The 27,046-nt window shown below is 31.5% G+C and overlaps 1 protein-coding gene across 1 annotated transcript; it reads right to left on the reverse strand.

Annotated features, from left to right (window-relative positions):
* On the reverse strand, window positions 1–18,220 carry LOC111409896. Its single transcript, XM_023040000.1, has 8 exons — window positions 17,786–18,220; window positions 17,176–17,243; window positions 15,845–15,911; window positions 14,920–15,071; window positions 14,777–14,844; window positions 14,381–14,449; window positions 775–875; window positions 1–360 (listed from the first exon to the last, which is right to left on the reverse strand). The coding sequence occupies exons 1-8, from the start codon at window positions 18,203–18,205 to the stop codon at window positions 115–117; spliced, it is 1,191 nt and encodes a 396-aa protein (XP_022895768.1). The 5' UTR covers window positions 18,206–18,220; the 3' UTR covers window positions 1–114.
* Between the last annotated feature and the right edge of the window lie 8,826 nt (window positions 18,221–27,046).

The following is a 27,046-nucleotide window of genomic DNA, read 5'->3' on the forward strand; positions in this document are numbered from 1 at the left end:
TATAAAAATATATCAATTATATATTAAAAGTATTTATGTCCAAAATCGATTGGAACTAGATTACCAAACTTATATAATTGGGGTGAAAGGCATAGCGTTTTTTGTCTAAGAAACTCAATACCCAATATAAATGGATAGACAAAAGGCGATGATAGATATGATAAAAGCAAAACCAGTTGCACCATCCTGAGAGCTCCCAGATGCTGCTTTGATGTATGTAGAAGAGCTAGGAGTTACGTCCAGAGGTACCCAATCACAGCTTACAGTATAATGCTCTGAACTATTCCATGGATTTCCATTAATAGGGTACCAGAATGCAACAGAAAATTTGCTTGATTGGCCTATTGTAAATTGTACATCCTACAAAAAGGAAAATAAAGTTATCCTTAGTGCCTTCATAGCTTTCAGAGCCTGGCCAAGACAATAAATGCTAACTAAATCTTTTAACTAATTAGTGAAGTTGTCCATCAGAGGAAGTTAATAACATCAATCCCATTTTAACTTTTCAGAAGTTTCAAATCGTGTCATCATCGTCCAAAACAAATTGAATATTTCAGATTCAAAAAATGTACACCTCTTTTAAGCAACCATGACTTGTATATTTTAGTACCATGTATTGAGTTTGTCAAATATGAAAGTTGAAAGGACTGCAATCGAGAATTCGTAAATTTAATATCAATTTTAAAAGGTGACTCTAATCTGCAAGCAACAAGGAAAGAATGTGCACAAAAAGGCAAATAGAGAAGAAACGAGCAACTGAAAAGACAAAACAACCTGTTGAAGACAATCCATGGTTCTCATGGGCCTTGTGAACTCAAAGTAGTATGTACCATTTTGACCAGATGATGCATAAGGACTATCTTCCTCAATGAAACCTGTCAATCGAGGTCAATTAAGACGGATAAGAAGCTAAGGTTCCATGCTTACAAAAACATCATAATTGTTCTTATCATATACACTGAACTATATATTTTTGTTATATAAATTCTTTTATGGCAGCTAGAATCAATTGGAAATGCAAAAGAATATAGTGATGCATTGCACAAAAAATATTTATCTAGATTAGTTTGGATATGAAAACCTCTAAATTACCAATTGAACTTCAAGAGAGGAAGCAGAAAGATAGTAATGCAGATTTTATTTATTTGGTAGTAAAATGAAGTCCTTTTAACTAGGATACTCCGATCCGAAAAAAAAGAAAAGAATTTGTTGAAATTATTGTTCAAAATCAACAAAACATGCTTTGGAATGGAAAAGCCTTTGGAGGTCAAGAATTTGACTTATATGATCGCATAGGCCTGTGTAGTCTGCGGTCGCATAATGATATGTAGGGCTTATATACCCTGCAAGAGATTGACCTATGTGATGGCATAGGATTGTTAAAAAAAAAAAAAAGCCTTTAAGGTTGGTTTTTTGTTTGACATTCTTGGTGACATTTGGGGAAAAGCATGCAACTTTTCATGATTTTTTGGCACTATTTTGCGGGTTTTGATTGAAATATATAGATACATATAGATTATCACATCAAAAACACAATTCTCGACAACTTCAGATCAAATCTTCATTCCAAAAGAAAGAATTTATATTCCTTCATTCATATTCAAATTTCTTTCAAAAATGTTCTTGAAGTTTTGATAGAAAATCTAAATGGTTAAGTGCTTTTCTATTGTAAGGCTCGATATCCTTTAAGCATCAAATTCATCCAAGATGGGGTAAATATTGTTTGAGGACAACGAATTTCGTGTTTAAACCTTTATGTTTTATTCCGATGTTCTCAATTTCATTCTTAGTTTCTTCTCCAAACCCCTTGTATGGAAGCAATTTTCCAACAATTTCAAACAATATCCTGCAATGAAAAACAAAACTATGATGGCAACGATCAAATTGATGAATCAAGATCTGGTCCACCTAGGGCATTTTGATGGGACAAATTTCACAAGATGACAAGACAAGTTGAAGTTCCTTCTCACAGCATTGAAGATATTCTACATCATTGATTCGGATTTGGCACACTACCAAATCCAACAAATGAAGAAATCGATGACTTAGGAGTCGAAAGGAAAAAGCATCAAGAAGATGAACTTATACGCTACGGTCATATTCTTAACACTCTATCCGACCAATTATATGATCTCTATACGAATACGTCATTGGCAAAAGAAATATGGGATGCTTTGGAAAACAAGTACAAAGTCGAAGAAGAAGGTAGTAAGAAATTCCTAATTTCAAGGTATTTCAACTTCAAATTCCTTGGTAACATTTATCTTCTTTTCCAAGTACATGAATTACAAGTGCTTATCAATAAGTTGAAGGCAATCGAATTTGAGATCCCGAAATCTTTCCAAATAGAAGCAATCATTGCAAAACTCTTAGAGACTTGGAAAGAATATCGAAAGAAAATAATGTATAGTTCCGAAGATTATTGTTTAGAATAAGTGCAAAAACATCTTCAAATTGAATAAAATTTAAGGGCAAGAGATAAGAATGACAATTCTTACGAAGGTATTTCAAAGGCCAATACCGTGGAAAAGACCAAATCTTCAAATAAATCCAACAAGAGAAAATCTTCTGAAAACTTTAACAAGTTTAAGAAGAAGTCCAAGTGACATTTCTTTATACGTGGGAAACCCGGACGTTATACAAAGAAAGGTTGACATCAAAAATAAAATAACTTCGAAAGAAAGGTAAACTCCATCAAAAAAGACAATATTGTGGCCATCTTAAGCAAGATCAATGCAATCAACAAAAAAAGTTGGTGGTATGATATATGTGCAACTGTACATGTATCATATGATAAGTCTTTATTCAAGGCCTATTATGAAGTGGATGGTGATCAAGGATTCAAATGGGTAATGAAGGCCGCTCTAAAGTTAGTGGAAAAGAAAATGTAGAGATTATCTTACTTCTGAGAAAATCATTACTTTAACAAATGTACCACATTTTATTGAAATGGATATGAGCTTAGTTAGTGGTAATCTTTTAGGAAAATTGGGCATATAAGGTGTTCATCAGTCTAGTAAACTTGTATTATCCCTAAATGGGAAATTTGTTGAAAAATGTTATTATAGTGAAAGAATGGTCAAACTCTGTACTGTTGATAAAATTATTAATAGTTTTTTTTTTTTTGCTTTTATTATTGATTCATTTACTTTATGGTATACTAAATTAGGTCACATAGGTAAGAGTACTATAAAAAGAATGTTAAAATGTGACTTAATATCATATAATAAAGATGATACATTTAAATGTAAAACATGTGTAGAATCTAAAATGACTAAGAAACCTTATCAAAGTGTAAATAGGACTTCTAATATTTTAGAATTGATTCATATGGACATATGTGAATTAAATGGTTTTGTTAACTAGGGGTGGAAATATATATTTTATTACCTTTATAGATGATCACTCTAAATATACTTATATTTATTTAATGAAACATAAACATAAAGCTTTTAAAATGTCTAAAACATATAAAAATGAAGTTGAAAATCACTTAAGTATGAAAATAAAAACTCTAAAAAATGATAGAGAAGACGAATATTTTCTAGTAATTTTAACCTATTTTGTGAACAACAATGTATAATTTATCAATATTCAGCACCTAGGATATCCAAACAAAATGGTTTGACTGAAAGGAAAAATAAAACTTCAATCGAAATGATAAATGCTATGTTAACTTGTGCTAAGTTGTCATTTAATTCATGGGGTGAAACATTGTTGAGTGTATGTATAATATTAAATAGAATTCCTTCGAAATTTACAAATATTCCTCCTTACAAATTGTGGAAATGAAGAAAATCTAACATTGGATACTTCAAAATGTAGGAATGCCTTGTATATTGTAAGGACACGAACTCTAATAGGATAAAGTTTGATCCAAGAGGCATTAAATGTGCTTTTGTTGGTTATGCTACTATTAGCAAATCATATAGATTGTTAAATTTGGAGACCAATATAATAATTGAATCAAGTGATGTTGAGTCCTTTGAGAATTCACTATTCTCAAAAAATGAATTAAGAGAAACTTACAATGAGATCTCTAGCTCTAGTGGAACTCAACATGAAACATCTTTTAAAGATATTCATGAATTTAGTGAATCATGAAGAAGCAAAAGAACTCCAATTGAGAAGTCTTTAGGACTTGGTGAAATTGACTCTCAACTTATTTCATTTTATCTAGTAGAAGGAAAGGAGAAGAATGTAGCAAGAACAATTCATTTAGTTCTTCAAGTGGAGATTGATCCTAACACTTATAAATAAGCGATGACTTCTCGTGATAACGTCTTTTGGAAATATGCAATTAAGGATGAGATAGATTCAATTATGTCAAATAATACATGAAAACTTGTTGATTTACCACCGGATTCAAACATATTGGATGTGAATGGGTGTTTAGGAGAAAATACAATATTGATGGTTTTCTTAATACCTTTAAAGCTAGATTGGTAACTAAAGAGTATCAACAAAAGAAAAAAAATATATTATTTTGATATCTATGCATTGGTAGCAAGAATAACTTCAATTAGTGATGTGATCCATGGCACGAAGCACGAAAGCAAGTACGGACAATGATCCACTGATCGTTGAAGAAGGGCCTATGACTGGTCACGAGCGAAGAAGGTTAAAGAAACGATGAAATTACTTGCTCAAATCACATGGACGAAACATTGATCATGATAAGCAAAAAATAAAGACTCATGTTGCACTCAGGAGAAGAAACACGATAGATCAACTTGGTTCAAGTAATAGACGAAGAAGCTGAAACGGGGCTTATGTGACCACATAGTGCAAAACTACATGTGGCGCATGTAACTAGGCAGAAAATCCAGCTAAAAAGTTAAAGAGTTCTATATGACTGCATCCAATAGAACTGTGCGACTGCAAAGTTCAAATTGTGTGCAAAATTTTCCAAAATTTGCGAAATCTTCTAATTTAGTTAAAACTCTATATTTTTGGTATCTTTTGTAATATTTAGAATTCGGTTTGGTTTGGTTTTAACTAGGTTTACAAACCTAATTTAATTAAAACTCTATATTTTTTGTATCTTTTGTAATATTTAGAATTTGATTTCGTTTTAACTAGGTTTATATGAGTTGATTATACACAGAACTCATTATTTTCACTGTAAAACAATTTTGATATATATAACTTAAGAGATTATTTTGTGAGCGTATTTTGATTTCAATCTTTGTTCTTCAATGAACTAATTTGGTCCCAACCAAGTTTTATTCTCGAAGAATTCAAATTAGGATTTGAGTGAGAAATTGTAATTTAGATGACTCAAGAAAGGAAAGATATTGTATACTGTTGGCAATTCTTGAAATTTTTTAAATTCGATTTTTTTTTAATTCATATTTTTTTTTTTTGCTCGAAAATTGAAAGGATTTGATAAGTTCCATTCAATTAAGAACAAGATAGAAAGTGAAAAATCTCACATTATGATTATTTCTCAAGAAATTAATGTCTTTATTGTATAATGAATGAGCCTTTTATAGGCATAAAACAAATTCCTAATAAAAATAAAAATCTAATTCTAAAGACAAATCCAAATAAACTAGAAACTACAAAACAAATATAAAAAAAAATGACAAATAACGAAAATATCCTTAAACTAATTTAAAACTTAAAAATGCAAAAATGAACCCTTGAAAAACCAATTTTGACTCCCAAAGTTCGACATATCATCCGTCAAACTTGAGTAGAATCTAAAGACATTTTCGAATTGTATTTATAGGCGAAAATCCGACAACCAAGTAGAAAGTTATACGCATTTTTGTACATCCTTTATGTTTTTACACATACTTTATATTCATTCCATTTTCTAATTGGTTTAAGATATTCTCTTTTAATTGATCCATACCAATTCGGAACATACAATGGATCCTTGTTAGTTTGGTCTCCATGATTCTCATCATTTAGAAGGACAAAAGACTCAAACAAAAAGACAAGAATCAACGTTTATAGTTTGATTCAAAAATATTGAACCAAAGAACCAAAACAATCTCAAACGTTATCTTGATCCCATGATCACAAAAACTATAAACCTTACTATGAATTTGTTGAACGCCACAAAAGAGTGTAAATTTTTGATAAGTTCGAATAGTTTGATCGTCACAAATATAGAAAATATTTGATAAGTTCTGTTCAATTAAGAATAAGATATAAAGTGAAAATTTTAATATTATGATTAAATCTCAAAAAATTAATGTTTTTATTGTACAATGAATGAGCCTTTTATAGGAATAAAATAAACTCCTAATTAAAACAAAACTCTAATTCTAAAGACAAATTTAAATAAACTACAAAACAAATATGAATAAAACTAAAATACTACAAATAGCGAAAATATCCTTAAACTAATTCAAAACATAAAAACGTAAAAAAGGACCTATAAATAACCAATTTTGACTCCTAAAGTTTTGACGTAGTCATCCGAGAAACTTGTGCAGACTTGAAAGACAATTTTGGATTGTATTCATGGGTGAAAATTCGACGATCAAGCAGAAAGTCATACGCATTTTTATACATCCTTTACATTTTTGCGCATACTTCATATTCCTTCCATTTTCTAATTGGTTTAGGATCTTTTCTTCTAATTAATTTGTATCAATTTAGAATATGCAATGGATTCTTGTTAGCTTGCCCTCCATGATTATCTTCAATTAGGATTTTATTCACTTTAGTTTCGATACATAAGCTGCATATTCATCAAATAGATGTTAAGACAACATTCTTAAATGGTGATCTCAATGAGGAGGTTTATATAAAACAACCCGAAGTGTTTGCTCTACCCGAAATTCCGAAGATTATTGTTTAGAATAAGTGCAAAAACATCTTCAAATTGAATAAAATTTAAGGGCAAGAGATAAGAATGACAATTCTTACGAAGGTATTTCAAAGGCCAATACCGTGGAAAAGACCAAATCTTCAAATAAATCCAACAAGAGAAAATCTTCTGAAAACTTTAACAAGTTTAAGAAGAAGTCCAAGTGACATTTCTTTATACGTGGGAAACCCGGACGTTATACAAAGAAAGGTTGACATCAAAAATAAAATAACTTCGAAAGAAAGGTAAACTCCATCAAAAAAGACAATATTGTGGCCATCTTAAGCAAGATCAATGCAATCAACAAAAAAAGTTGGTGGTATGATATATGTGCAACTGTACATGTATCATATGATAAGTCTTTATTCAAGGCCTATTATGAAGTGGATGGTGATCAAGGATTCAAATGGGTAATGAAGGCCGCTCTAAAGTTAGTGGAAAAGAAAATGTAGAGATTATCTTACTTCTGAGAAAATCATTACTTTAACAAATGTACCACATTTTATTGAAATGGATATGAGCTTAGTTAGTGGTAATCTTTTAGGAAAATTGGGCATATAAGGTGTTCATCAGTCTAGTAAACTTGTATTATCCCTAAATGGGAAATTTGTTGAAAAATGTTATTATAGTGAAAGAATGGTCAAACTCTGTACTGTTGATAAAATTATTAATAGTTTTTTTTTTTTTCTTTTATTATTGATTCATTTACTTTATGGTATACTAAATTAGGTCACATAGGTAAGAGTACTATAAAAAGAATGTTAAAATGTGACTTAATATCATATAATAAAGATGATACATTTAAATGTAAAACATGTGTAGAATCTAAAATGACTAAGAAACCTTATCAAAGTGTAAATAGGACTTCTAATATTTTAGAATTGATTCATATGGACATATGTGAATTAAATGGTTTTGTTAACTAGGGGTGGAAATATATATTTTATTACCTTTATAGATGATCACTCTAAATATACTTATATTTATTTAATGAAACATAAACATAAAGCTTTTAAAATGTCTAAAACATATAAAAATGAAGTTGAAAATCACTTAAGTATGAAAATAAAAACTCTAAAAAATGATAGAGAAGACGAATATTTTCTAGTAATTTTAACCTATTTTGTGAACAACAATGTATAATTTATCAATATTCAGCACCTAGGATATCCAAACAAAATGGTTTGACTGAAAGGAAAAATAAAACTTCAATCGAAATGATAAATGCTATGTTAACTTGTGCTAAGTTGTCATTTAATTCATGGGGTGAAACATTGTTGAGTGTATGTATAATATTAAATAGAATTCCTTCGAAATTTACAAATATTCCTCCTTACAAATTGTGGAAATGAAGAAAATCTAACATTGGATACTTCAAAATGTAGGAATGCCTTGTATATTGTAAGGACACGAACTCTAATAGGATAAAGTTTGATCCAAGAGGCATTAAATGTGCTTTTGTTGGTTATGCTACTATTAGCAAATCATATAGATTGTTAAATTTGGAGACCAATATAATAATTGAATCAAGTGATGTTGAGTCCTTTGAGAATTCACTATTCTCAAAAAATGAATTAAGAGAAACTTACAATGAGATCTCTAGCTCTAGTGGAACTCAACATGAAACATCTTTTAAAGATATTCATGAATTTAGTGAATCATGAAGAAGCAAAAGAACTCCAATTGAGAAGTCTTTAGGACTTGGTGAAATTGACTCTCAACTTATTTCATTTTATCTAGTAGAAGGAAAGGAGAAGAATGTAGCAAGAACAATTCATTTAGTTCTTCAAGTGGAGATTGATCCTAACACTTATAAATAAGCGATGACTTCTCGTGATAACGTCTTTTGGAAATATGCAATTAAGGATGAGATAGATTCAATTATGTCAAATAATACATGAAAACTTGTTGATTTACCACCGGATTCAAACATATTGGATGTGAATGGGTGTTTAGGAGAAAATACAATATTGATGGTTCTCTTAATACCTTTAAAGCTAGATTGGTAAATAAAGAGTATCAACAAAAGAAAAAAAATATATTATTTTGATATCTATGCATTGGTAGCAAGAATAACTTCAATTAGTGATGTGATCCATGGCACGAAGCACGAAAGCAAGTACGGACAAGGATCCACTGATCGTTGAAGAAGGGCCTATGACTGGTCACGAGCGAAGAAGGTTAAAGAAACGATGAAATTACTTGCTCAAATCACATGGACGAAACATTGATCATGATAAGCAAAAAATAAAGACTCATGTTGCACTCAGGAGAAGAAACACGATAGATCAACTTGGTTCAAGTAATAGACGAAGAAGCTGAAATGGGGCTTATGTGACCACATAGTGCAAAACTACATGTGGCGCATGTAACTAGGCAGAAATCCAGCTAAAAAGTTAAAGAGTTCTATATGACTGCATCTAATAGAACTGTGCGACTGCAAAGTTCAAATTGTGTGCAAAATTTTCCAAAATTTGCGAAATCTTCTAATTTAGTTAAAACTCTATATTTTTGGTATCTTTTGTAATATTTAGAATTCGGTTTGGTTTGGTTTTAACTAGGTTTACAAACCTAATTTAATTAAAACTCTATATTTTTTGTATCTTTTGTAATATTTAGAATTTGATTTCGTTTTAACTAGGTTTATATGAGTTGATTATACACAGAACTCATTATTTTCAAAGGAAAGGAGAAGAATGTAGCAAGAACAATTCATTTAGTTCTTCAAGTGGAGATTGATCCTAACACTTATAAATAAGCGATGACTTCTCGTGATAACGTCTTTTGGAAATATGCAATTAAGGATGAGATAGATTCAATTATGTCAAATAATACATGAAAACTTGTTGATTTACCACCGGATTCAAACATATTGGATGTGAATGGGTGTTTAGGAGAAAATACAATATTGATGGTTCTCTTAATACCTTTAAAGCTAGATTGGTAAATAAAGAGTATCAACAAAAGAAAAAAAATATATTATTTTGATATCTATGCATTGGTAGCAAGAATAACTTCAATTAGTGATGTGATCCATGGCACGAAGCACGAAAGCAAGTACGGACAATGATCCACTGATCGTTGAAGAAGGGCCTATGACTGGTCACGAGCGAAGAAGGTTAAAGAAACGATGAAATTACTTGCTCAAATCACATGGACGAAACATTGATCATGATAAGCAAAAAATAAAGACTCATGTTGCACTCAGGAGAAGAAACACGATAGATCAACTTGGTTCAAGTAATAGACGAAGAAGCTGAAATGGGGCTTATGTGACCACATAGTGCAAAACTACATGTGGCGCATGTAACTAGGCAGAAATCCAGCTAAAAAGTTAAAGAGTTCTATATGACTGCATCTAATAGAACTGTGCGACTGCAAAGTTCAAATTGTGTGCAAAATTTTCCAAAATTTGCGAAATCTTCTAATTTAGTTAAAACTCTATATTTTTGGTATCTTTTGTAATATTTAGAATTCGGTTTGGTTTGGTTTTAACTAGGTTTACAAACCTAATTTAATTAAAACTCTATATTTTTTGTATCTTTTGTAATATTTAGAATTTGATTTCGTTTTAACTAGGTTTATATGAGTTGATTATACACAGAACTCATTATTTTCACTGTAAAACAATTTTGATATATATAACTTAAGAGATTATTTTGTGAGCGTATTTTGATTTCAATCTTTGTTCTTCAATGAACTAATTTGGTCCCAACCAAGTTTTATTCTCGAAGAATTCAAATTAGGATTTGAGTGAGAAATTGTAATTTAGATGACTCAAGAAAGGAAAGATATTGTATACTGTTGGCAATTCTTGAAATTTTTTAAATTCGATTTTTTTTTAATTCATATTTTTTTTTTGCTCGAAAATTGAAAGGATTTGATAAGTTCCATTCAATTAAGAACAAGATAGAAAGTGAAAAATCTCACATTATGATTATTTCTCAAGAAATTAATGTCTTTATTGTATAATGAATGAGCCTTTTATAGGCATAAAACAAATTCCTAATAAAAATAAAAATCTAATTCTAAAGACAAATCCAAATAAACTAGAAACTACAAAACAAATATAAAAAAAAACGACAAATAACGAAAATATCCTTAAACTAATTTAAAACTTAAAAATGCAACAATGAACCCTTGAACAACCAATTTTGACTCCCAAAGTTCGACATATCATCCGTCAAACTTGAGTAGAATCTAAAGACATTTTCGAATTGTATTTATAGGCGAAAATCCGACAACCAAGTAGAAAGTTATACGCATTTTTGTACATCCTTTATGTTTTTACACATACTTTATATTCATTCCATTTTCTAATTGGTTTAAGATATTCTCTTTTAATTGATCCATACCAATTCGGAACATACAATGGATCCTTGTTAGTTTGGTCTCCATGATTCTCATCATTTAGAAGGACAAAAGACTCAAACAAAAAGACAAGAATCAACGTTTATAGTTTGATTCAAAAATATTGAACCAAAGAACCAAAACAATCTCAAACGTTATCTTGATCCCATGATCACAAAAACTATAAACCTTACTATGAATTTGTTGAACGCCACAAAAGAGTGTAAATTTTTGATAAGTTCGAATAGTTTGATCGTCACAAATATAGAAAATATTTGATAAGTTCTGTTCAATTAAGAATAAGATATAAAGTGAAAATTTTAATATTATGATTAAATCTCAAAAAATTAATGTTTTTATTGTACAATGAATGAGCCTTTTATAGGAATAAAATAAACTCCTAATTAAAACAAAACTCTAATTCTAAAGACAAATTTAAATAAACTACAAAACAAATATGAATAAAACTAAAATACTACAAATAGCGAAAATATCCTTAAACTAATTCAAAACATAAAAACGTAAAAAAGGACCTATAAATAACCAATTTTGACTCCTAAAGTTTTGACGTAGTCATCCGAGAAACTTGTGCAGACTTGAAAGACAATTTTGGATTGTATTCATGGGTGAAAATTCGACGATCAAGCAGAAAGTCATACGCATTTTTATACATCCTTTACATTTTTGCGCATACTTCATATTCCTTCCATTTTCTAATTGGTTTAGGATCTTTTCTTCTAATTAATTTGTATCAATTTAGAATATGCAATGGATTCTTGTTAGCTTGCCCTCCATGATTATCTTCAATTAGGATTTTATTCACTTTAGTTTCGATACATAAGCTGCATATTCATCAAATAGATGTTAAGACAACATTCTTAAATGGTGATCTCAATGAGGAGGTTTATATAAAACAACCCGAAGTGTTTGCTCTACCCGAAAATGAACATAAGTTGTGTGAATTGGTGAAATGGTTATACGGTTTAAAGCAAGCACCTAAGAAATGACATGAAAAATTTGACTTGACTATTAATTCATTTGGTTTCTTAAATAACAGTGTAGATAAATGTTTATATTCTAAAGTGTGTGAGGAATATATAATCTTTATTTGCTTTGTATGTCGATGAGATGTTTATTATGAGTAATCAAATGGATGGAATCAAAGAAACGAAGAGATTTCTATATTCCCCATTTAAGATGAAAGATCTTAGATAAGTGGATACCATATTAAGTATCAACGTTATGAAAACTAGTGAGGTTTTTTCTTGAGTCAACCACATTACATTGAAAATGTGACTAATAAGTTTAAACATTTGAACATAAAAGAATTCAATACTCCTCTCGATCCAAGTTTAAAACTCATAAAGAATGATAGAAGAGAAATTGCTCAATTGGAGTATGCAAATGCTATTGAAAGTCTAATGTATGTAGTTCAATGTACAAGATCGGACATAGCATTTGAAATTAATAAACTTAGTAGCTTTACCAGTAATCTGAGTAAGGAACATTGGAAGGCCATTGGAAGAGTTATCGGCTATTTAACGAAAGCCAAGAACTTAAATTTACAATATTCTAAATTTCAGCTATATTAGAAGGATTTACTTATATTGGTTGGATATCTAGTGCGAGTGAAAGTAAATCTACTTCGGGTTGAATATTTACTCTTTCAGAAATTGCCGTTTCTTAGAAATCAAAGAAACAAACATGTATTACACACTCAACTATAAAATCTGTATTTGTAGCGTTACCAGATACTGGGAAAGAAGTTGAATGGCTTTAGGATCTTCTCTATGAGATACATTTGCGATTGAAGGATCGACAAATACATCTTCAATATCTATCATGTGTGACTGTTAAGCAACATAAGCAAAGACATTCAATAAGGTATACAATGGGAATAATTTCCCTAAATTATATTAAGTCAATTGAGAATCTAACGGATTCCTTAACTAAACCTCTAAATAGAAATTCAATAATATCTATTTCAAGTATAATGGGGTTGAAACTCTTAAAATAAAAGATTCACCAATAATGGCAACCCTATCAGTCATTACTTTACAAGTAATTTACTAGTTTAGAGGGTAACAACTCATTCGATATGTGAATAGTTTCAACTTTATAAATTCGCGGTAACCTTATCCTAATAATATAATGTTAGTTGTTATTTGAATGAGGGTTGAACTTTAAGTTCCTAATGAAATTCAGTACTAAAATACAAGTATTTCTAAAAGTAACAAAGATACTGAAAGAATTTCACCTAGACGAATTTTGAGATGGTGTCGCCTCAATAGAGAGTTGGAGTTTCTCTCTTAAAAGTTTGTTAAATATAATAAGTGCAAGACCATATTAAAGTTAAGCGAGATTGAGGATCTTGAGAACACAAGGTACTTGCATATGTTCTTACTAGTATTGTCACAAGAAATAATTAGTTCAAAACATCTTTTCTACCTTTAATTTTGACTTTACTTTGTTTGAATTACATTGGACTAGTGAAGGATTGTTGAAATTATAGTTCAAAATCAATAAAATATACTTTGGAATGAAAAAAGTTTTGGAGGCCAAGAATTTGATATATGCGATCGCATATGCTTGTGTAGCCTACGGTCGCATAATTATACGCAGGGCTTATATGCCCAGCAAGAGATTGACCTGTGCGACAATATAGGATTATTTTATGCTGTCGCATAGATAAAAAAAAAAAAAATAGCCGCTAAGATTGGCTTTTTGTTTAAAATTCTTGGTGACATTTTGATGAAAAGCTTGCAACTTTTTGTGGTTCTTTGGCACTATTTCTTAGGTGTTGATTGAAATCTATAAATACATATAGATTATCACATCCAAAACACAATTCTCAACAACTTGAGATCAAATTTTCATTCCAAAAGAAAGAATTTATATTCCTTCATTCATATTCAAAATTCTTTTAAAAAGTCTTCTTGAAATTTTGATAGAAAACAATAAGTACTTAAGTGTTTTTCTATTATAAGGCTTGATTAATCATTCAAACCATTTGCCAATTTCCCTTTAAGCATCAAAATCATTCGAGAGGGGGCAAACATTGTTTGAAGACAATGAATTTCGGGTTTAAGCCTTTATCTTTTACTCCAGTGTTCTCAATTTCATTCTTAGTTTCTTCTCCAAACCCCCTGTGTGGAAGCAATTTTTCAGTAGAATTAACAATTCATTTAGAAACACATAATATACCTGAATGGTTTGTGAAACTGCTATGCCACCATGCACCTTTCCAGTCATTCATTGCTGTAGTTTTGTTTCCTGAGAGAGAGAAAAAAAGGCTTTTGATTACATGTGCTTTTGGTCCACGAATAGTATCATCCTTTTTTTTAATATAATGAGTATTCATGACCAATTTAAAGCCTGAAAAATATTTTGAGAATTAAAGTTTCCTGGCAGCAATTTATAATTTTTTTTCCCTGTAGTGTAAGAACAAAATCGTACTTAACACAAGTAGCAAACTCTTAATTCTATATTTCATGGCATAGGAATGAAAGTTTTGTCCTAAATAACACTGCAAGATTAAAAACACTAATCAGTTAACAGCTAAAGATCAGTTTCTAAAACATTTTGAGATATCAAAAATACCTGTGGAACCAACGCCGTCAAGGTTTCTACAGTGTGGGTTCCAAGCAAACATATCAACCAAATCAATCCTGTTAAAGAGAATTCAAATAGCATGTGACACCTACTATTAATTAATCTCTGAATCTCTGCACCAAATAGTTTACCTGTCACCACTGTTACCATATTCCACGATCGGGTTTCCGCCGTACAGTCTGCCTGGGATAGAATTTCCAGTGGAGAAATACATGATGTCAACTTCATAACCACGACATGTCTTGTTGTTGCATGTACCAGGCATTTCTTCACATCCACCCATCTTGTTTAATAAAGCCAAACCCGTTTCAACATAGAAAGATATCAAATTAGTAAAGTGGGAGATTACAAAAACGGAATGAAGTTGCAATCTAACCATGTTTTGGGTGTGTTTATAAGCACAGTTTAAATGATAAATAGATATAAATGACTTATGGATAATTGGGTAGTGTTGATGATAGAAATTGGACCAATAAATCCTCTTACCTACCTAAGATTTTAACCTCCAAATCTCACTAGTTTTGACACTCAAATTGAAGTTAGAGATTAACTAAATGGCTATTTGGGAGGAGGAAATTTGAATTGCATGCGTCTATCTTTAAATAAGGGGGTATTTACAGATTTTCCTCCAAGTCTTAGGGTGGTTTGATCATTTTAGAAGAAAGATAGATGGTGGCTCTTCATCGGCTTATTAGTAATTGATTTTGTTACAAGCGTCATGTTTTATGTACATCTTGACAGTCAACAGCCAGCCTAGAAGGAGCGGTTCACATTTATTTTATGCGAACCTTTAATGCCTTGATTCCCCTTGCATGTTGCTACATCCTTCACGAGGAATTCGGTAAGGTTCATAGAGCAAATTGAACCTTTCATGCCTTGATTCCCCTTGCGTGTTGCTACATGCTTCGCGAGGAGTTCGGTAAGGTTCATAGAGTGAATTTTTTGGGGTTAATATGTGAAATATGAATAAAAAGTGGGTTAAGTGCTTTTAAAATGTTTATAAACATGAGCCAAACATAAGATAACAAAACTTTTAGTTTCCTTAAAAAAACTTACATTATGATATGATGCGCTCTCGCCAACTTGGAACATCAGGGCTACTGATGGGCATTTATAGTGATCTCTGCATGATAAAAGAACAAAATCATTTGAAGTTATTGTTTATGCAAGTCAGGTTGCATTAACTTATAAGGCAACACAGAGAATGAAACTATGAGCAAATATGTACTCATGGAATTCAACAACGCAAATGTATATTATTGAGTTAGTTATTATATAGTGGTTAAGTTTATTTGGGCTTTTTTTTTTAATCTGAGATAATGATGAATGTGTCTAAAAGAAATTTTAGTTATTCTAATGTCAATTCGTGTATGCTGAAGTATAGCGATAAGATGCTCCACAGTAGAGTGTTTAAGAATAAAAATTCAATATTGTAAGGCGAAAATTTCTAAACATTGTGTGTTGTGTCTGGCACATGAGAAAGAATACGGCCTAAATAATTGTGTGTGATGATGAAAATCTTATAATATTAGGAAATATAATCAAAATAAATTAATATGAACTCCATTAATGTTATCACTTCTAAGCATAGTAATTTTGAAAAGAAAAAAAATTCTTTTACAGTTTGTCTGGGAGTGATTTTTCCCCCCAAAAATTTGATTTTTTGATCGTTATTTCACTATTTCATCCTTTATATTTGACTTCTTCTCTTACAGGTAAATTTTCCTAACGGTCAAAAAATCAATTCTCAAAATCACTCCCAAACAGGCTCTTATTCTGCGCTCTTTGGCACAGTGAGTCTAAGTAGGTAATATTGTTAGGTATCTTATTCTCATTCCTTGATATAAAGTTATGGCATAACATTTAGGGTTTGTTTAAGTCCCATTTTTTGGAAAAATAGATTTTGTAATAGTTATTTTTTAGAGGATATGTGATTGAAAAATAGGGATTTTTTTTTATTTACGTGTTTCATTGGAAGAATGTGTAGTCAAAACTTTTATCGAGGTAGCCCTATATTATCTAAATATTTAAAATTAATTTAAATATATTATACAGTCATTAGTCTAGTGAGATTGGCAATAAAGTGACTACAGATATAGAACATAAAAAATTTAAAGGAAAAAAATGAACAAGGAATGATTCTCGAATGGAACAAGGCTACACGAATCGTGGAAGTGACCGTGAGGATGACCATACACACATACATGAGGGTTTGGGATTTAATTCATGTGGGACCCACTCGTCCCATGTGAGGGCGCGTTCATCCCCGTGGTCTCTTCCGCAAGTCGAGTGGCTTAACTCATGGAACAAATAGAAGAAGAAATGGCAGGAGATCTCCCATATTTACTCTGAAAGAAGTTGAAGTTTGATTGGGGAGAAGGACTCACCCTTTTGAATACTCATAATCTCCATCCACTTGCAAGATGAAGTAAATATCCTTTCCATCATGAAGAGCCTATAATTCATTATCAAGAAAATCATTAATATAACATATGAAACCCTCGAATTTATTTATTTCGTCTATCTGTTTCAAATTCAATTTCCCCTAAAGTATTTCCTATTTCAACTGAAAATTCTCCGGGAGCCAGTACAATACTCGATATTAGTCGATTTTTCACCCTATGTAAAATTAAATTATTAAAATTTGCACGGCTTTAATGTAAGAGCATGCTTGAAATAAGATGGGGCTAAGGGACTAGACTTGGGAAGATTTCCGAACTTGATACTGGACGACATAGGGTGAATTGTTTTTGCGCCATGAAATATAACTTTTAAGTAAAGCGGTGACAATACCCTACGTCACGAGCCTCGAACAAATTAGTACAGTCTCGGAAAACGATCATACATTAAGCTAAAAACTAGAGTGAATTCTTTTTGTGAGCTATTTTTCGTAAATAGACATATTGAAACTTGGGTCTTTTTTTTTCTTTGATACCATGTGAACCATTTTATCTTTGAAAAATCTATCAGATATATGATTTTCAAGTCCATTTGCACCTTAACGGCCATTTTCCCAGCTTTATACTCCATATCTTCATCTGGATCGAGAGCTGGGCGTAGTGGAAAATCGTACCCATCGACATCGATCCAATCATCAGAATTTCCATCAACAGTGACAAATCCGGGCTTAAACTCGGCCACAAGTCGAGCCTTCTCGTCGGGCTCGCAGTGCCAGTCACCGGACTCTTCGTGAGAGGCCACGAATTGCAGTTGGCTTGAGCCGAAGAGGGCGAGGAAGAGTTGAAGATGAAGTAGAAGCGACATAATAGGCCGAAACGTCCCCTTTTTGGAGTTGTAAAACCACAGAAGAACAAAGCATGGGATCTTAAAGATTTGAAGTAAATTTGAAGCCGCCCAGTAAGAACGACGACCGTTGGAGTTGACTTGAGTTATAAGGTATACAGCAGCCAATGACATCGGATATGTTTCATCTGTGGTAACCAAACTTTTAGAAAAAATTCAATTTGGTTATTAAACCTAATTTATTTTCAATTACATCGCTAAACTTCAATTTCAGTTTCAAATTTCGTCGCTTGTAGGGCATTTTTGGCAAATAAGTTCATGGCTTATAGTGAACCCTGCACCATGTGTGGTCAAAATTTATGGAGAGCCTCTGAATGGTGTTCTAAGTTAAAATTAATTAATTATATATTTCATGAGATTCATAACTTTTTAACAACACACTTCATCAATTTTTATCAAAATTTACTTAAATTTAATTTTAATATAAAGAGTAATGGCCAATTGACAAAGTGATGAATTTTAAAATGTAATTAAATTAAATGACCAAATTGAAATAAATGAAATTTAATGATGTAATTAAACCCTTATATGAGTCCATGAGGAAAAAATATATTTGGGAATCGTAATTTTTGAGAATGTGTGATTAAAAATAAGAAAAAAATTCGATTTATGTATAAAATTATTTTATTGGAGAATAGATAATTAAAAAAGAATTTTTGATAAAATAGGACTCAAACAAGGACTATTTTACTTCAATAATCATAAATTATTTTAATTAAACTAAGAAATAATATTTTTATTTAAATTTTGCGGGGCCAGAGTGAAGTAAACTCCAGTCGTGAGAAGTAGACGCATCATTAATGGTGAAAAAGATAATTTAAATTTTGCGGGGCCCAAGTTAAGCAAATTCCGGTTGTGAGAAGAAGACGCATCATTAATGATTTAATGGTGAAAAAGATATAGGCTGATAGAGATCAATTTACAATTTTATTTTTATTTTTTATTTTTCCCTTTTTTTGTAATTTTTTTTTCTTGTTAATGGTTTTTGCCCTTTTTATTATTTGATTATAGAGTGATGAATGTTAATTATTGTGTTTAAATTTTACTTGTTGGATTGAAAAATTCTAAGGAAAATCATCATATTTGTATAGTCATGCAATCAAATTAATTGAAAAATTATACAAAAAATTAATAAAACATCGTGAATTATATTTTCACAATCTGCATGTATCCTTTCTAATTTTTTTAATTTATTTGATTTAATTTCGTATAATAATAATGATAAATAAAAATAAGGAATTTGTAAAACGTTAATCATTTTTCATTAAATTTTATGATTTTATTTATGGGTTAATTTCACAATCGGTCACTGAACTTACGGAAAAATTACAAAACAGTCACTGAAATTTAAAACTGTCAGTAATGGTCACTTAAGTATTGAGACGCTTTTAAAAATGGTCACTGAAATTTAAAAATTTTTGAGCTACTTTTGCGGCAATTTTTCGATCACTTCCGACCACCGATACCACCGGATTTTGATACCCTTGGAAAGCCTAAAATGTCCTCTTCAATTACAATAAAAAATCTCCCCAAATTCTAAAGGATTCGGCCGGAATAAACCTACAAAATTAGCTACCCGAAAAAGCAAAAATCTGCCAAAATTTTCAGATTTTTGGTGGACTTTTGAGGCGATTTTTTGACAACTTCCGACCACCAAAATAGCCAAATGTTGATATCGTTGGAAAGCCCACAATGTCCTCTTTAATTAGCATTCAAAATCTCCCCAAAACTCCAAAGGATTCGGCCGGAATAAACTCACAAAGTTGGCATCCCAAATTTTCGCCTTTTTGGGATGCCGACTTTGCGGGTTTATTCCGGCCGAATCTTTTGGAGTTTGGGGGAGATTTTGGATGGTAATTGAAGAAGACATGGTGGACTTTCCAACGGTATCAAAATTTGGCTATTTTGGTGTTTGGAAGTTGTCAAACAATCGCCTCAAAAGTCCACCAAAAATCTGAAAATATAGGCAGATTTTTAGATTTTTTGGGGCGACTTTTGCGGTGATTTTCCGGTCGAATTCCTTGGTGTTACAGAGAGATTTTGAGTGGTAATTGAAGAGGACGTTGTAAGCTTTCCAACGGTATCAAAATTCGATGGTATCGATGGTTGGAAGTAGTCGAAAAATTGCCGTAAATGTAACTAAAAAAACTAAAAAAGTGTTTTTCAACTTCAGTAACTGTTTCAGAAACTATTTAAATTTCAGTGACCATTTTTGAAAGCGTCTCAATACTTAAATGACCGCTACTGAAAATTTTAAACTTCAGTAACCGTTTTGTAATTTTTCTATAAGTTCAGTGACCATTTGTGAAATTAACCCTTTTATTTATGGGTTAATTTTATATCTATAATGCTATTAATTAATAGTATTTTTTATACTGACATTTTAAAGCCTTCATTTTATATTAATTTTTTGCTAATACTTAGACTCGTGCTTCTTAATTTTAATCTAAACAAGTACTTCATTTTTCCTTCATGTCAACAATTATTCATTTATTTGATGATTATTATTAGGGATGACAACGAACTTGTCGGCTCGACTCGAAAAAAGCTCGAGTCGGCTCAAGTCGGGGCTCAGACCAAGCCCAAATTTCGGGATTTGGCTTGAGCCTGGGCCGGCTCGTGAAACGGCGTGTGCCACAGGCTTGGCCTGGCTCATTGTCAACCTTTATTTTTACTTTATTTATGTTTAATTTAAGATTTAAATAATGTATATATAAATATGCTTACATAATTAATATTCATAATTATGCCACAGCTATCTATATTTATAATTTATTAGTATTCTTGTTATATTTTGTTGATATAAATTTTATTATGTAGGAGTTAATATAATATTATTTGTTTTCTAGTGGTGTTTAAACTTAAAAGACATTTTCTATTTCAACATTTTTAATTCTACAAATGAATATCAAGATATGTATACACCTGAAAATTGTACTCTAATTTATATACTTTTGTATCTATATGAATATTTATTTAATTGTATTTTAGTCGACAAGAACAATTTGTTTGACTTCTTTATATGAATATTTCATGAATTTAAAAAATTAAATAAAAAAATTAAATTGGAATCGGCTCGACAAAGTCCTAGTCAAGCCTCTAAATTTCGATTAGGCTTTGACTTGGCTTAGGGACTAAAAAAGCTTGAGCTTTCTTTGACCAGGCCACGTACGAGCCGTGAGCCGATTTGCGAGCATCGACTTTCTAATCGACTCAACCCGATTCGTTGACACCCATAATTATTATTAATAATAGATATTTATATGAAATTATTGAATTGTTGTTTTGTTGATGGTTTAAGTTCTCACTAACAAAAATACTGAATCTAAAGAAGATTCTTCTCATGCAAAATGAGAAAAGGGCTCAATTCAGATTCGGCATCTGAAAGTTAAGAAGAAGCACCATTGGAGAATAAAATTCAGATCCCAAACGTAGCTGGACAACAAAAAAATGATTCCGACTTTGATTCTGAAAGCCTCTAACAAAACATTATGTCCATTCAATCAAATTAATTGAGAAGAAACCTTTACTTAATTCTGTGGCCAGATTTTCATGAAAGATGATGTTATTGCTTTACTTCAAGGCTTGATCGACTTTAAGTCATCTGAGCATATTGCAAATTCAGCCCATATTTAACAACTATACTTTTCAAACCTTTTTTACGTACTTATTTTCCACTACATTCAGACAATAAAATATTCAACATATTAATTTAAAAATTTTCACTACTATTTAACTACACATTCTCCTAAAAAAATCACTATTTAAAATTCTCTCTCTCTGTCGTTTTTTTTTTTTTTTTAATGGTGGTCAAGCATTTTTTTTAATTTCTTTTGTTCGTCAATGACAAATTTTATGTCAAGTTTACGAAGATTTGGGTCATGAAAACGTTTCAAAAACACAAAAACACAAAAAAAAAAAAAAAGGGGAAAAAACTATTTTTTAAGAAATGGAAAATGTTTTATTTTAAAACTACTATTTAACCACACATTCTCCTAAAAAAATCACTATTTAAAATTCTCTCTCTCTGTCGTTTTTTTTTTTTTTAATGGTGGTCAAGCATTTTTTTTAATTTCTTTTGTTCGTCAATGACAAATTTTATGTCAAGTTTACGAAGATTTGGGTCATGAAAACGTTTCAAAAACACAAAAACACAAAAAAAAAAAAAAAGTGGAAAATACTATTTTGTAAGGAATGGAAAATGTTTTATCTTCAATAAAGAAAGGATATGTTTTATTTTTAGAAAGAAGAAAATTCGGACTGATATTATCAGAAAAATAAAATATTTAATTATTTTCAGTGAAGTTGAAATAATTTTGAATATTTCCTAAATCAAAACTTAAAAAAAAAAAAAGAAAAAAAAATCGTCTTGACACTTATGGCAACCAAGTCTATAGGAAGAGGAAATAAAGGTAATTAGGAAAAGAATAAAGTGATCATCAAGAATAAGTGTTTGCGTTGAGGAATAGATGATCCATTCGATCATTTATAAGGATCTATGGTATTTTTAAAGATAGATTTCTTGATTGGATATAAAGAGTTGAATATTGGAGTAAAAAGTTTTATTAATCACTGAACTTCGAATGTTGTCACGTTGTGGTCGCTGTACTTTGACTTGCTTCTGAGTGGTCACTGAACTTACCAAAGGTCCTCTCCATCCGTCACTCCTCAAGATCCCATTTAAGTTCCAGCTAATGTGTTAAGAACAACATCTTGTTTGGCGCCAGATGCCATCATTCATAGCAAATGTTGGAATCGATTTTTTGCACAATTCATTCCCACCCAACTCCAGCAAGAAGACAAACCCTAGATTTCGATTTTCCCTAATTGATTCCCTTCTGATTTCAAAAATCCCCACATCCAGAAACCCCTAATCGCACATCCTTCCATCTTTCCTTATCATCCCATAATCTAAACCCACAAAAACGCGAAGGAGCAAATCTGCCCGGTCAACCACTTTTGCGCACGGTGAAGGTAATCCCATGTTGAAGGCTATTATATGTGATCTGAAGAATCATTTTTGAAGTTACTTTGAAAAAAAAAGTTTGAATAATGTACTTATTGTTATATTTAATCAGCAAAAGAATATGCATTGTGACATTGTATAAAGCTAGTGTAGCATCCCTAGTGGAAGAATAAAAAACAAGAAATGGAATTTTATCGCCACAGAATTTGGAAACTGATTTTTAAGTATCATGGCAGGGAAGAACTGGGAATGTAAAGCTTAAGATTCAATTTCTGTGGAAACCTCAAGGGGAGTTGATAAGTACAATTTATGCACGTATTTATGCTACATTATTAAATTTTTAAGTCATCACATTATTAATTTCTCTTTAATTTAGGTTAATTTTCTTTGTGTTTTTAGTGACGGACCCCTTCGAAGCAAATAGAAAGGAAGAAGGACAATGGTTGAACAAATAAAACTGTATCACAGATTAACTTGCATTATTTGAAAGAATTGAGGGCTTGCGTACTTTAAATGGGCCTCAAATTTGGATTTGTATTCAAAGGCAATTGGGCTTTAATTAAATCCAATCAACCGGCTGGAATAAAGAGAAAAAAGGGTGGACTTGGACTCCAAAAAAATTGGAGGGCTACTTTATGCTGTAATATATATACCCATCCACATGCATTGGAGAAGGGGCGTGGGGGTAGATATATACACAACTACCGGCCGGGGGAAGGGAGAGAGGAACCTTTAAAAAAAAAAAATTGTCTTTTTTGGGGAGTCAAGAAAAACGACTGCTTGGAGGAAACATAGACACAGATAATTACGTAGCAGTTGGAGGGGCTGAAGGAGGTTTTATTTATTTATTTATTATTTTTTTTTTTTACATACAAAAAGAGGCTCCCAACCTACTGGAATTATACACGCCAATTGGATTAAAAGTGCTGCTAGGTTTAATATATATACACATCATACTGCAAAAAGGGAGGAAAGTGGATGAATTAATTTCAGTTACATAGTTGCTTGGGGGTTGATTTATATTTATATATACACACGCAACTGAGAAATTGGAGGGCTAGAATTTGGAGGAAACATTGGGACTTGCTGCTGATATATATATATATAGGAAGGAAACCTTCGAGAAAAATAAGACACGCGCACCAAAAAAAGAGGAGAAATTGGAGAGAAGAATTGCCGGCGGTTTGGGCTGAATTTTATATATACTCACACATAATTTTAAGCAGCTTTGAGTAAAAGAAGAGAAGTGGACGGCTGCCTCGGAGAAATCAACATACACGTGCAAAAGTTGAGCGAATTTGTGAAATTAATCACGTTTCGTCGACTCTCGGTGATGTCTTTCCACTTTTACGTGCTTAATTCCAATCTTATGCTAGGCTAAATATTTTCACGTATTGGATAGATGACAAAATTATTTAATTCTTAGTTTTAATTCGAGACCTATGTTTTTATCTTAATTTTTGTGTTGTAATTCTATCAATATGCATAATTATATTGTTTTAATGTTTGCGCACCATTAGGACAATAAGTTGTTTATTCGTGGTGTTGGAAAGCTCATGATAGGTAGAATGCTATTATTGGGACACACGGACAATAAATATTAGGAATAATATTTATGGGGTGTGCAATCATATGTGATAATTCTAAGTGTCAATACATGTTTGCCATATGAATTTAAACTAGGAATATGATTGTCTCGTGGTAAACGTAGATTTATTATATTTTGGAAAAGAATAATAAATAAATGTGGAATTATCGATCGTCACAATTGCATGAATTAAGATAATTATTATTGGTTGAGAATTAGAACTAAAAATTGATCAATGGCGTCGAAAATTCAATACGTTCACACACTTGATTTTTTTAAAACCAATTTTCATTGATTTCATAAGTTTTAGTTATAAAAATTAGTTAGTTATTCATCAATCATCTTTCGATTACAAACAAGAATTTAAATATATCAAATATACTAGAATTAATTCTTATTTTCTGTGGGACGATAACTTTCTCATCACAATTATTACTTGTATAACGAACTCGAATGCTTGCAGGATTTTGACGAACAAGTTTTTGGTGCTGTTGCCGAGAAATAACATTGTTAATTTTAGGGTGTGTTTGATTACATTTATTTTCCAAGGAAAATATCAATTTTCCACCCAAATTTCTATTTTGAGTGTTTGATTGCTATTTTTTTCCATGGAAAATATTTTCCAACTTTTGAAAATATGCCTAATTTTCCTTGTTTTTAAGGAAAATATTTTCCTTGGGTAGAGGTGGTTTTTATTTTCCACAAAAGATGGAAAATATTTTCTTTTCTATGTGATATTTTCCATGTCAATCAAACACACTCTTAGTTATTAGATATTTTATATTTATTTTTATTTTTATTTTTAGTTGTTGTTTTTAGGTTACCATTACACCGTTTGATTCTCGTGTCTTAACACTTTTTAGGCGACTTTAGTTTATGCAAAATCCTGACGAGCCATATCTCTTTCCGATAGACCACAGAATCGAAAGGACATTCAGAAACCGCAGAAGAGTGAAACGTCAAGCAAGGAGAATGACTGATAATCAGAATCAACTGCAGAATCAAGTTCAACTTCAAGAGCAAATACCACAGCCAAATCAACAGAGAGCTATCCAGAACGAAGCTCCTATCTTAGTTGAAGATTATGTCAATCCAATTCCTGCACTAGTACAACCAGTTGTGGTATATCATCCCTTTGGACGACCTAATTTCCACATTCGACCTGATGTTATCAATTTGTTTCAAAATCACCAAAACATCATGTTTTTTGGAAAAGCCACTGAGAATCCTCATGAACACATTTATGTTTTTCTCATGTCATGTGAAGTGATCAGTCACAAAGGGATATCAATAGATGTATTCCGAAAGAGATTATTTCCTCATACCTTGAAGGACGCTGCTAGAGAATGGTTTCTCTGTTTACCACCAGGAGGCATTCAATCATGGAATAATATGGTTCAAAAATTCATGATGAAATTCTTTCCACCTTCTCGAGTTCACCAAATTAAGAATGATGTCCACTTTCAAGCAAAAAGATCTTGAGAGCTATCCTAAATCATGAGAGAGGTTCAAGAATTTTTTCAAAAAATGGCCCAGCCTTGACACTTCTAAGCAGGCTCAGCAATATCTCTTCTACGATGGTTTGAAACAGGAGTTCAGGAATATGATAGATGCTTCAGCGGGAGGACCGGCTATGAAACTTGATGTCGATGAGGCCTATGATTTGTATTAAAAAAATAGCTGAAAATCAATCGATGTGGCCAACCGATAGGAAAGTTCCAAGAAAAACATCAGGGTTACACAACGTGGATACAGTGACAACACTGGCCGATCAAATCGAAGTTCTTACAATGAAAATGAATAATCTGTCTAAGTCAGTTAACATGGTACACCAATCGTCACCTATTTACGAAGGCTGTAGAGCATATCATGCTAGTACACGTTGCCCTTTGGTGTCTACACATGTTAATCAGTCTAAAGAAGTAAGTTATGCGCAGAACTTTCAGAGACAGCAAAATAATTCTTTCTCTAACACATATAATCCGGGTTGGAGGAACCATCCAAATTTTTCATTATCCAATAATTAGGTACAAGAATAAGGAGAAAATAATCAAAATAAACCACTAGGCTTCCAACAGCAACAACAGCAAGGGAGAAAGCTATCGTTGGAAGATTTGGTAGCTCAATACATTACTAAAACTGAAACCAACTTTCAGAACCAACAAGCCTCGATCAAGAATTTGAAACAACAGGTGGGAGCCGCACTATCAAGTAAAGGTCAAGGGACATTGCCTATCAATACTGAGAAAAATCCTAAGGAGCAGGTTAAAGCAATCACTACACGTAGTGGCGTCCAGTTACCAGAAATACATGTAAAGCAGCCAGCAACTGTCATAGAAAAGATACCTACAACGGGGCAAGGAACAAGTTGATGAATCAGACAAAACAATAGAGAAAATTC

Source organism: Olea europaea, chromosome 15 (assembly GCF_002742605.1).
Source record: "Olea europaea var. sylvestris chromosome 15, O_europaea_v1, whole genome shotgun sequence".
Classification (NCBI taxonomy): Eukaryota; Viridiplantae; Streptophyta; class Magnoliopsida; order Lamiales; family Oleaceae; genus Olea; species Olea europaea.

Excerpts from the sequence above, each read along its gene's own strand:
- LOC111409896 (XM_023040000.1), bottom strand. The coding sequence starts at position 18,205 with ATGTCATTGGCTGCTGTATACCTTATAACTCAAGTCAACTCCAACGGT. Across the intron at positions 15,912-17,175 it reads GATTATGAGTATTCAAAAGG|AGATCACTATAAATGCCCAT; the intron begins GTGAGTCCTTCT and ends TTTATCATGCAG. Across the intron at positions 15,072-15,844 it reads AGAGCGCATCATATCATAAT|ATGGGTGGATGTGAAGAAAT; the intron begins GTAAGTTTTTTT and ends TTATTAAACAAG.